This window comes from Scyliorhinus canicula, chromosome 18, assembly GCF_902713615.1.
Source record: "Scyliorhinus canicula chromosome 18, sScyCan1.1, whole genome shotgun sequence".
Lineage (NCBI taxonomy): Eukaryota > Metazoa > Chordata > Chondrichthyes > Carcharhiniformes > Scyliorhinidae > Scyliorhinus > Scyliorhinus canicula.
The window spans coordinates 737,638-750,857 of record NC_052163.1 but is presented as its reverse complement, the minus strand read 5'-3'; the positions used below and the strand labels follow the sequence as shown (position 1 = coordinate 750,857).

At 55.7% G+C, this 13,220-nt stretch overlaps 1 protein-coding gene across 1 annotated transcript in view; it reads left to right on the top strand.

Moving 5' to 3' along the window:
• Nucleotides 1–13,220, top strand: part of rab11fip4a (RAB11 family interacting protein 4 (class II) a) — a 151,049-nt gene that overhangs the window by 120,626 nt on the left and 17,203 nt on the right. The window contains exon 8 of the mRNA XM_038777895.1: nt 9,886–10,042. Within this exon, the coding sequence (XP_038633823.1) occupies nt 9,886–10,042 (157 nt within the window). The remainder of the gene's footprint in view (nt 1–9,885; nt 10,043–13,220) is intronic.

Here is a 13,220-nt window from a genome sequence, read left to right as displayed (position 1 = left end):
GGGATCTCTCGGCACACTGGGATCTTTCTGCACACTGGAATCTCGCTGCACACTGGGATCTCGCTGCACACTGGGATCTCACTGCACACTGGGATCTCACTGCACACTGGGATCTCTCTACACACTGGCATCTCTCGGCACACTGGGATCTCTCTGCACACTGGGATCTCGCTGCACACTGGAATCTCGCTGCACGCTGGGATCTTGCTGCACACTGGGATCTCGCTGCACACTGGGACCTCACTGCACACTGGGATCTCACTGCACACTGGGATCTCACTGCACACTGGGACCTCGCTGCACACTGGGATCTCTCTGCACACTGGGATCTCTCTGCACACTGGAATCTTGCTGCACACTGGGATCTCTCTGCACACTGGGATCTCTCTGCACACTGGGACCTCGCTGCACACTGGGATCTCTCTGCACACTGGGATCTCTCTGCACACTGGAATCTTGCTGCACACTGGGATCTCCCTGCACACTGGGATCTCGCTGCACACTGGCATCTCTCTGCACACTGGGATCTCGCTGCACACTGGGATCTCTCTGGACACTGGAATCTCTCTGCACACTGGGATCTCTCTGCACACTGGGATCTCACTGCACACTGGGATCTCACTGCACACTTGGATCTCTCTGCACACTGGGATCTCGCTGCACACTGGGATCTCTCTGCACACTGGGACCTCTCTGGACACTGGGATCACTCTGCACACTGGGATCTCGCTGCACACTGGGATCTCTCTGCACACTGGGACCTCTCTGCACACTGGGATCACTCTGCACACTGGGATCTTGCTGCACACTGGGATCTCGCTGCACACTGGGATCTCGCTGCACACTGGGATCTCGCTGCACACTGGGATCTCGCTGCACACTGGGATCTCTCTGCACACTGGGATCTCGCTGCACACTGGGATCTCTCTTCACACTGGGATCTCGCTGCACACTGGGATCTCGCTGCACACTGGGATCTCGCTGGACACTGGGATCTCTCTGCACACTGGGATCTCTCTGGACACTGGGATCTCGCTGCACACTGGGATCTCTCTGCACACTGGGATCTCGCTGCACACTGGGATCTTGCTGCACACTGGGATCTCTCTGCACACTGGGATCTCGCTGCACACTGGGATCTTGCTGCACACTGGGATCTCTCTGCACACTGGGATCTCGCTGCACACTGGGATCTCACTGCACACTGGGTTCACTCTGCACACTGGGATCTCGCTGCACACTGGGATCTTTCTGGACACTGGGATCTCTCTGCACACTGGGATCTTTCTGGACACTGGGATCTCTCTGCACACTGGGATCTCGCTGCACACTGGGATCTCTCTACACACTGGCATCTCTCGGCACACTGGGATCTCTCTACACACTGGCATCTCTCTACACACTGGGATCTCTCTGCACACTGGGATCTCTCGGCACACTGGGATCTTTCTGCACACTGGAATCTCGCTGCACACTGGGATCTCGCTGCACACTGGGATCTCACTGCACACTGGGATCTCACTGCACACTGGGATCTCTCTACACACTGGCATCTCTCGGCATACTGGGATCTCTCTGCACACTGGGATCTCGCTGCACACTGGAATCTCGCTGCACGCTGGGATCTTGCTGCACACTGGGATCTCGCTGCACACTGGGACCTCACTGCACACTGGGATCTCACTGCACACTGGGATCTCACTGCACACTGGGACCTCGCTGCACACTGGGATCTCTCTGCACACTGGGATCTCTCTGCACACTGGGATCTTGCTGCACACTGGGATCTCTCTGCACACTGGGATCTCTCTGCACACTGGGATCTCGCTGCACACTGGGATCTCTCTGCACACTGGGATCTCTCTGCACACTGGAATCTTGCTGCACACTGGGATCTCCCTGCACACTGGGATCTCGCTGCACACTGGCATCTCTCTGCACACTGGGATCTCGCTGCACACTGGGATCTCTCTGGACACTGGAATCTCTCTGCACACTGGGATCTCTCTGCACACTGGGATCTCACTGCACACTGGGATCTCACTGCACACTTGGATCTCTCTGCACACTGGGATCTCGCTGCACACTGGGATCTCTCTGCACACTGGGACCTCTCTGGACACTGGGATCACTCTGCACACTGGGATCTCGCTGCACACTGGGATCTCTCTGCACACTGGGACCTCTCTGCACACTGGGATCACTCTGCACACTGGGATCTTGCTGCACACTGGGATCTCGCTGCACACTGGGATCTCGCTGCACACTGGGATCTCGCTGCACACTGGGATCTCGCTGCACACTGGGATCTCTCTGCACACTGGGATCTCGCTGCACACTGGGATCTCTCTTCACACTGGGATCTCGCTGCACACTGGGATCTCGCTGCACACTGGGATCTCTCTGCACACTGGGATCTCTCTGCACACTGGGATCTCTCTGCACACTGATTTCTCTGCACACTGGGATCTCTCTGCACACTGATTTCTCTGCACACTGGGATCTCTCTGCACACTGGGATCTCTCTGCACACTGATTTCTCTGCACACTGGGATCTCTCTGCACACTGGGACCTCTCTGCACACTGGGATCTCTCTGCACACTGGGATCTCGCTGCACACTGGCATCTCGCTGCACACTGGGATCTTGCTGCACACTGGGATCTCTCTGCACACTGGGATCTCACTGCACACTGGGATCTCGCTGCACACTGGGATCTCTCTGCACACTGGGATCACTCTGCACACTGGGATCTTGCTGCACACTGGGATCTCGCTGCACACTGGGATCTCTCTGCACACTGGGATCTCACTGCACACTGGGATCTCTCTGCACACTGGGATCACTCTGCACACTGGGATCTTGCTGCACACTGGGATCTCGCTGCACACTGGGATCTCGCTGCACACTGGGATCTCACTGCACACTGGGATCTCACTGCACACTGGGATCTCCCTGCACACTAGGATCTCGCTGCACACTGGGATCTCTCTGCACACTGGGATCTCGCTGCACACTGATTTCTCTGCACACTGGGATCTCCCTGCACACTGGGATCTCGCTGCACACTGGGATCTCTCTGCACACTGGGATCTCTCTGCACACTGGGATCTCGCTGCACACTGGGATCTCTCTGCACACTGGGATCTCTCTGCACACTGGGATCTCGCTGCACACTGGGATCTCTCTGCACACTGGGATCTCGCTGCACACTGGGATCTCTCTGCACACTGGGATCTCTCTGCACACTGGGATCTCTCTGCACACTGATTTCTCTGCACACTGGGATCTCTCTGCACACTGATTTCTCTGCACACTGGGATCTCCCTGCACACTGGGATCTCTCTGCACACTGGGATCTCACTGCACACTGGGATCTCTCTGCACACCGGGATCTCACTGCACACTGGCATCTCTCTGCACACTGGGACCTCTCTGCACACTGGGATCTCGCTGCACACTGGGATCTCTCTGCACACTGGGATCTCTCTGCACACTGGGATCTCTCTGCACACTGGGATCTCTCTGCACACTGGGATCTCTCTGCACACTGGGATCTTGCTGCACACTGGGATCTCGCTGCACACTGGGACCTCTCTGCACACTGGGATCTCTCTGCACACTGGGATCTCTCTGCACACTGGGATCTCTCTGCACACTGGGATCTCTCTGCACACTGGGATCTCTCTGCACACTGGGATCTCACTGCACACTGGGATCTCTCTGCACACTGGGATCTCGCTGCACACTGGGATCACTCTGCACACTGGGATCTCTCTGCACACTGGGATCTCTCTGCACACTGGGATCTCTCAGCACACTGGGATCTCCCTGCACACTGGGATCACTCTGCACACTGGGATCTCTCTGCACACTGGGATCTCACTGCACACTGGGATCTCTCTGCACACTGGGATCTCACTGCACACTGGGATCTCTCTGCACACTGGGATCTCTCTGCACACTGGGATCTCACTGCACACTGATCTCTCTGCACACTGGGATCTCTCTGCACACTGGGATCTCTCTGCACACTGGGATCTCTTTGCACACTGGGATCTTGCTGCACACTGGGATCTCTCTGCACACTGGGATCTCGCTGCACACTGGGATCTCACTGCACACTGGGTTCACTCTGCACACTGGGATCTCACTGCACACTGGGATCTCACTGCACACTGGGATCTCTCTGCACACTGGGATCTTGCTGCACACTGGGATCTCTGCACACTGGGATCTCACTGCACACTGGGATCTCTCTGCACACTGGGATCTCTCTGCACACTGGGACCTCGCTGCACACTGGCATCTCTCTGCACACTGGGATCTCTCTGCTCACTGGGATCTCACTGCACACTGGGATCTCGCTGCACACTGGGATCTCACTGCACACTGGGATCTCTCTGCACACTGGGATCTCTCTGCACACTGGCATCTCTCGGCACACTGGGATCTCGCTGCACACTGGGATCTCACTGCACACTGGGATCTCTCTGCACACTGGGACCTCGCTGCACACTGGCATCTCTCTGCACACTGGGATCTCTCTGCTCACTGGGATCTCACTGCACACTGGGATCTCGCTGCACACTGGGACCTCTCTGCACACTGGGATCTCGCTGCACACTGGGATCTTTCTGGACACTGGGATCTCTCTGCACACTGGGATCTCGCTGCACACTGGGATCTCTCTGCACACTGGGACCTCTCTGCACACTGGGATCTCTCTGCACACTGGGATCTCACTGCACACTGGGATCTCTCTGCACACTGGGATCTCTCTGGACACTGGCATCTCTCGGCACACTGGAATCTCGCTGCACACTGGGATCTCGCTGCACACTGGGATCTCTCTGGACACTGGCATCTCTCTGCACACTGGGATCTCGCTGCACACTGGGATCTCTCTGCACACTGGGATCTCTCTGCACACTGGGATCTCTCTGCACACTGGGATCTCTCTGGACACTGGCATCTCTCTGCACACTGGGATCTCGCTGCACACTGGGATCTCTCTGCACACTGGGATCTCTCTGCACACTGGGATCTCACTGCACACTGGGATCTCACTGCACACTTGGATCTCTCTGCACACTGGGATCTCGCTGCACACTGGGATCTCGCTGCACACTGGGATCTCGCTGGACACTGGGATCTCACTGCACACTGGGATCTCACTGCACACTGGGATCTCTGCACACTGGGATCTCTCTGCACACTGGGATCTCTCTGCACACTGGGATATCACTGCACACCGGGATCTCACTGCACACCGGGATCTCTCTGCACACTGGGATCTCACTGCACACTGGGATCTCACTGCACACTGGGATCTCTCTGCGCACTGGGATCTCTCTGCACACTGGGATCACTCTGCACACTGGGATCTCTCTGCACACTGGGATCTCGCTGCACACTGGGATCTCTCTGCACACTGGGATCTCGCTGCACACTGGGACCTCTCTGCACACTGGGATCTCTCTGCACACTGGGATCTCTCTGCACACTGGGATCTCTCTGCACACTGGGATCTCTCTGCACACTGGGATCTCGCTGCACACTGGGATCTCTCTGCACACTGGGATCTCTCTGCACACTGGGATCTCTCTGCACACTGGGATCTCGCTGCACACTGGGATCTCTCTGCACACTGGGATCTCACTGCACACTGGGATCTCTCTGGACACTGGCATCTCTCTGCACACTGGGATCTCGCTGCACACTGGGATCTCGCTGCACACTGGGATCTCGCTGCACACTGGGATCTCTCTGCACACTGGGATCTCGCTGCACACTGGGATCTCTCTGCACACTGGGATCTCTCTGCACACTGGGATCTCACTGCACACTGGGATCTCGCTGCACACTGGGACCTCGCTGCACACTGGCATCTCTCTGCACACTGGGATCTCACTGCACACTGGCATCTCTCTGCACACTGGGATCTCACTGCACACTGGGATCTCTCTGCACACTGGGATCTCTCTGCACACTGGGATCTCGCTGCACACTGGGATCTCTCTGCACACTGGGATCTCGCTGCACACTGGGATCTCGCTGCACACTGGGATCTCTCTGCACACTGGGATCTCTCTGCACACTGGGATCTCTCTGCACACTGGGATCTCTCTGCACACTGGGATCTCACTGCACACTGGGATCTCTCTGCACACTGGGATCTCTCTGCACACTGGGATCTCTCTGCACACTGGGATCTCACTGCACACTGGGATCTCTCTGCACACTGGGATCTCACTGCACACTGGGATCTCACTGCACACTGGGATCTCTCTGCACACTGGGATCTCACTGCACACTGGGATCTCTCTGCACACTGGGATCTCTCTGCACACTGGGATCTCTCTGCACACTGGGATCTCTCTGCACACTGGGATCTCGCTGCACACTGGGATCTCGCTGCACACTGGGATCTCTCTGCACACTGGGATCTCTCTGCACACTGGGATCTCTCTGCACACTGGGATTTCTCTGCACACTGGGATCTCACTGCACACTGGGACCTTGCTGCACACTGGGATCTCTCTGCACACTGGGATCTCACAGCACACTGGGATCTCTCTGCACACTGGGATCTCACTGCACACTGGGATGTCGCTGCACACTGGGATCTCTCTGCACACTGGGATCTCTCTGCACACTGGGATCTCTCTGCACACTGGGATCTCGCTGCACACTGGGATCTCGCTGCACACTGGGATCTCTCTGCACACTGGGATCTCTCTGCACACTGGGATCTCACTGCACACTTGGATGTCGCTGCACACTGGGATCTCTCTGCACACTGGGATCTCGCTGCATACTGGGATCTCTCTGCACACTGGGATCTCTCTGCACACTGGGATCTCTCTGCACACTGGGATCTCACTGCACACTGGGATCTCACTGCACACTTGGATCTCACTGCACACTGGGATCTCACTGCACACTGGGATCTCGCTGCACACTGGGATCTCTCTGCACACTGGGATCTCACTGCACACTGGGATCTCGCTGCACACTGGGATCTCTCTGCACACTGGGACCTCTCTGCACACTGGGATCTCTCTGCACACTGGGATCTCGCTGCACACTGGGATCTCTCTGCACACTGGGATCTCACTGCACACTGGGATCTCTCTGCACACTGGGATCTCTCTGCACACTGGGATCTCTCTGCACACTGGGATCTCACTGCACACTGGGATCTCACTGCACACTGGGATCTCTCTGCACACTGGGATCTCTCTGCACACTGGGATCTCACTGCACACTGGGATCTCTCTGCACACTGGGATCTCACTGCACACTTGGATGTCGCTGCACACTGGGATCTCACTGCACACTGGGATCTCACTGCACACTGGGATCTCACTGCACACTGGGATCTCTCTGCACACTGGGATCTCTCTGCACACTGGGATCTCTCTGCACACTGGGATCTCTCTGCACACTGGGATCTCACTGCACACTGGGATCTCTCTGCACACTGGGATCTCTCTGCACACTGGGATCTCTCTGCACACTGGGATCTCACTGCACACTGGGATCTCGCTGCACACTGGGATCTTGCTGCACACTGGGATCTCTCTGCACACTGGGATCTCTCTGCACACTGGGATCTCACTGCACACTGGCATCTCTCTGCACACTGGGATCTCTCTGCACACTGGGATCTCACTGCACACTGGGATCTCTCTGCACACTGGGATCTCACTGCACACTGGCATCTCTCTGCACACTGGGATCTCTCTGCACACTGGGATCTCGCTGCACACTGGGATCTCGCTGCACACTGGGATCTCTATGCACACTGGGATCTCTCTGCACACTGGGATCTCACTGCACACTGGCATCTCTCTGCACACTGGGATCTCTCTGCACACTGGGATCTCGCTGCACACTGGGATCTCGCTGCACACTGGGATCTCACTGCACACTTGGATGTCGCTGCACACTGGGATCTCACTGCACACTGGGATCTCTCTGCACACTTGGATGTCGCTGCACACTGGGACCTCACTGCACACTGGGATCTCTCTGCACACTGGGATCTCACCTCACACTGGGACCTCTCTGCACACTGGGATCTCTCTGCACACTGGGATCTCTCTGCACACTGGGATCTCACTGCACACTTGGATGTCGCTGCACACTGGGATCTCTCTGCACACTGGGATCTCGCTGCACACTGGGATCTCACTGCACACTTGGATGTCGCTGCACACTGGGATCTCTCTGCACACTGGGATCTCACTGCACACTGGGATCTCACTGCACACTTGGATGTCGCTGCACACTGGGATCTCACTGCACACTGGGATCTCTCTGCACACTTGGATGTCGCTGCACACTGGGACCTCACTGCACACTGGGATCTCGCTGCACACTGGGATCTCACTGCACACTGGGATCTCACTGCACACTGGGATCTCGCTGCACACTGGGATCTCACTGCACACTTGGATGTCGCTGCACACTGGGATCTCTCTGCACACTGGGATCTCACTGCACACTGGGATCTCACTGCACACTGGGATCTCACTGCACACTTGGATGTCGCTGCACACTGGGATCTCTCTGCACACTGGGATCTCTCTGCACACTGGGATCTCACTGCACACTTGGATGTCGCTGCACACTGGGATCTCTCTGCACACTGGGATCTCGCTGCACACTGGGATCTCACTGCACACTTGGATGTCGCTGCACACTGGGATCTCTCTGCACACTGGGATCTCACTGCACACTGGGATCTCACTGCACACTGGGATCTCACTGCAAACTGGGATCTCTCTGCACACTTGGATGTCGCTGCACACTGGGACCTCACTGCACACTGGGATCTCTCTGCACACTTGGATGTCGCTGCACACTGGGATCTCGCTGCACACTGGGATCTCTCTGCACACTGGGATCTCACCTCACACTGGGACCTCTCTGCACACTGGGATCTCTCTGCACACTGGGATCTCTCTGCACACTGGGATCTCTCTGCACACTGGGATCTCTCTGCACACTGGGATCTCACTGCACACTTGGATGTCGCTGCACACTGGGATCTCTCTGCACACTGGGATCTCACTGCACACTGGGATCTCACTGCACACTTGGATGTCGCTGCACACTGGGATCTCTCTGCACACTGGGATCACTCTGCACACTGGGATCTCACTGCACACTTGGATGTCGCTGCACACTGGGATCTCTCTGCACACTGGGATCTCGCTGCACACTGGGATCTCACTGCACACTTGGATGTCGCTGCACACTGGGATCTCTCTGCACACTGGGATCTCACTGCACACTGGGATCTCACTGCACACTGGGATCTCACTGCACACTGGGATCTCTCTGCACACTTGGATGTCGCTGCACACTGGGACCTCACTGCACACTGGGATCTCTCTGCACACTTGGATGTCGCTGCACACTGGGATCTCACTGCACACTGGGATCTCTCTGCACACTTGGATGTCGCTGCACACTGGGATCTCGCTGCACACTGGGATCTCTCTGCACACTGGGATCTCACCTCACACTGGGACCTCTCTGCACACTGGGATCTCTCTGCACACTGGGATCTCTCTGCACACTGGGATCTCTCTGCACACTGGGATCTCTCTGCACACTGGGATCTCACTGCACACTTGGATGTCGCTGCACACTGGGATCTCTCTGCACACTGGGATCTCACTGCACACTGGGATCTCACTGCACACTTGGATGTCGCTGCACACTGGGATCTCTCTGCACACTGGGATCTCTCTGCACACTGGGATCTCTCTGCACACTGGGATCTCACTGCACACTGGGATCTCACTGCACACTTGGATGTCGCTGCACTCTCTGATCTGTTAGATTGAGTATTTTGTTTATTTTCCTCAGGCAGCTTTTCCACAACAGTAACATTAGCAGCAGCAATGGTAGCACTGAAGATCTGTTCCGAGATAGTATTGATTCCTGTGATAACGACATCACTGAAAAGGTGAGACTCTCAGGAGAAGTTAGCCTCAAACAGTCTAAACCTCGAGCTGCGATAAATGTAAAAATTGTTACATGTTATATTTTATATCTGTTGAAGTAATGTTATTAACAGCCTGGCTGAAGGCACCCAGACGGTGGCGAAATTCTCCGACCCCACGCAGGGTCGGAGAATTGGCGGGAAGCGGCGTTATTTCCGCTCCCGCAGGTTTTTGAATTCTCCCGCCGGTAAAAAACCGGCGTTGTGCAAATCCCGCCGGCAGCCTGTGAAAACAGCTGGCGCCGGCGGGATTTCATTTTTTAAAAACTTACCTCAAATCTCCGGCCCGGATGGGCCGAAGTCCCGCCGCTGGGAGGCCTTCTCCCGCCGCCGAGGTTTAAACCACCTCTGGAACGGCGGGCTCAGCGGCGCGAGCGGGCCCCGGGGTCCTGGGGGGAGGCGGGGGGCGATCGAACCCGGGGGGGTGCCCCCACGGAGGCCTGGCCCGCGATCGGGGCCCCCCGCTCACTCCGCGGGGCAGTGCCGTGGGGGCACTCTTTCTCCTTCCGCGCCGCCACGGCCTCCGCCATGGCGGACGCGGAGGAGAACCCCGCATCGCGCATGCGCCGGCAGTGACGTCAGCGGCAGCTGGCCGCTGACGTCACTGCCGGCGCATGCGCCGACCGCCGAAAGCCTTTCGGCCAGCCCCGCTTCCGACTGCGCCGGGTGTTTGCGCCAGTCTACCGGTGCAAACTGCTCCGGCGCGGGGCTGGCCCCCAAAGGTGGGGAGAATTCCCCACCTTTGGGGAGGCGCGACCCCTGAGTGGTTGGCGCCACTCCCCTACGCCGGCACCCTCCGTCACGCCGGGTAGGGGAGAATCCAGCCCCATTTGTCTGCTAAAGCTGTAATTAAAGAGTCATAAAAGGTGAGGCGATGATTGATTTAAACACTTATTTGGTTACAGATAAAGGTCTAATGGACCAGTGTTTTAATTTCTGGAGATTCCCTGAAGTGTAGATAATATATGGGGGGAGTGTTGGTTAGTCCCAGCTAAGAAGGTCATGGAACTTAGTGGGATACAGATGATATAATTAATGGGAGAAGCCAGGTCTGTCTGTAGTTTTTTAGGGATGGATTCTCTGGCACCTGCTACCTGAGGAAGACGCTGGACGAACTATACACAGTTATAAACAACTACGAAACAGAACACCCGGAGGCCTTGTTCATTGTGGCTGGGGACTTCAACAAAGCCAACCTCAAGAGTGTACTGCCAAAATTCCACCAGCACATCTCCTGTCCCACCAGGGGCGACAACACTCTTGACCACTGCTACTCAAAAATCAAGGGCGCCTAACTTTCCATCCCCCGACCACACTTTGGGAAATCAGACCATAAGACTGTGCTCCTTCTCCCGGCTTAGAAGCAGAAACTCAAGCAGGTGAATCCAGCTAAGAAGGTTGTGCAGTGCTGGATTTCGCTGATCGGAGACTCCTGCCCATTCCATTTTGTTCCCTCATCCAAATCATTAATACCATCCTGGAAGAGTTTGATGGGGACAGTGTAGAGGGAGCTTTATTCTGAATCTAACCCCGTGTTGTACCGGTCCTGGGAGTGTTTGATGGGGACAGCGTAGAGAGAGCTTTACTCTGTATCTAACCCCATGCTGTACCTGTCCTGGGAGTGTTTGATGAGGACAGTGTAGAGGGAACTTTACTCTGTATCTAACCCCGTGCTGTAACTGCCCTGGGAGTGTTTGATGGGGACGGTGTAGAGGGAGCTTTACTCTGTATCTAACCCCGTGCTGTAACTGTCCTGGGAGTGTTTGATGGGGACAGTGTAGAGGGAGCTTTACTCTGTATCTAACCCCGTGCTGTACCTGTCCTGGGAGTGTTTGATGGGACAGTGTAGAGGGAGCTTTATTCTGAATCTAACCCCGTGTTGTACCGGTCCTGGGAGTGTTTGATGGGGACAGCGTAGAGAGAGCTTTACTCTGTATCTAACCCCATGCTGTACCTGTCCTGGGAGTGTTTGATGAGGACAGTGTAGAGGGAACTTTACTCTGTATCTAACCCCGTGCTGTAACTGCCCTGGGAGTGTTTGATGGGGACAGTGCAGAGGGAGCTTTACTCTGTATCTAACCCCGTGCTGTAACTGTCCTGGGAGTGTTTGATGGGGACAGTGTAGAGGGAGCTTTACTCTGTAACTAACCCCGTGCTGTACCTGTCCTTGGAGTGTTTGATGGGGACGGTGTAGAGGGAGCTTTACTCTGTATCTAACCCCGTGCTGTAACTGTCCTGGGAGTGTTTGATGGGGACAGTGTAGAGGGAGCTTTACTCTGTAACTAACCCCGTGCTGTACCTGTCCTTGGAGTGTTTGATGGGGACGGTGTAGAGGGAGCTTTACTCTGTATCTAACCCCGTGCTGTACCTGTCCTGGGAGTGTTTGATGGGGACAGTGTAGAGGGAGCTTTACTCTGTATCTAACCCCGTGCTGTACCTGTCCTGGGGTGGTTTGATGGGGACAGTGTAGAGGGAGCTTTACTCTGTATCTAACCCGTGCTGTCCCTGTCCTGAGAGTGTTTGATGGGGACAGTGTTGAGGGAGCTTTACTCTGTATCTAACCCCGTGCTGTACCTGTCCTGGGAGTGTTTGATGGGGACAATGTAGAGGGAGCTTTACCCTGTATCTAACCCCGTGCTGTCCCTGTCCTGAGAGTGTTTGATGGGGACAGTGTAGAGGGAGCTTTACTCTGTATCTAACCCCGTGCTGTACCTGTCCTGGGAGTGTTTGATGGGGACAGTGTAGAGGGAGCTTTACTCTGTATCTAACCCCGTGCTGTACCTGTCCTGGGAGTGTTTGATGGGGACAGTGTGAGGGAGCTTTATTCTGAATCTAACCCCGTGTTGTACCGGTCCTGGGAGTGTTTGATGGGGACAGCGTAGAGAGAGCTTTACTCTGTATCTAACCCCATGCTGTACCTGTCCTGGGAGTGTTGATGAGGACAGTGTAGAGGGAACTTTACTCTGTATCTAACCCCGTGCTGTAACTGCCCTGGGAGTGTTTGATGGGGACAGTGCAGAGGGAGCTTTACTCTGTATCTAACCCCGTGCTGTAACTGTCCTGGGAGTGTTTGATGGGGACAGTGTAGAGGGAGCTTTACTCTGTATCTAACCCCGTGCTGTACCTGTCCTTGGAGTGTTTGATGGGGACGGTGTAGAGGGAGCTTACTCTGTATCTAACCCCGTGCTGTACCTGTCCT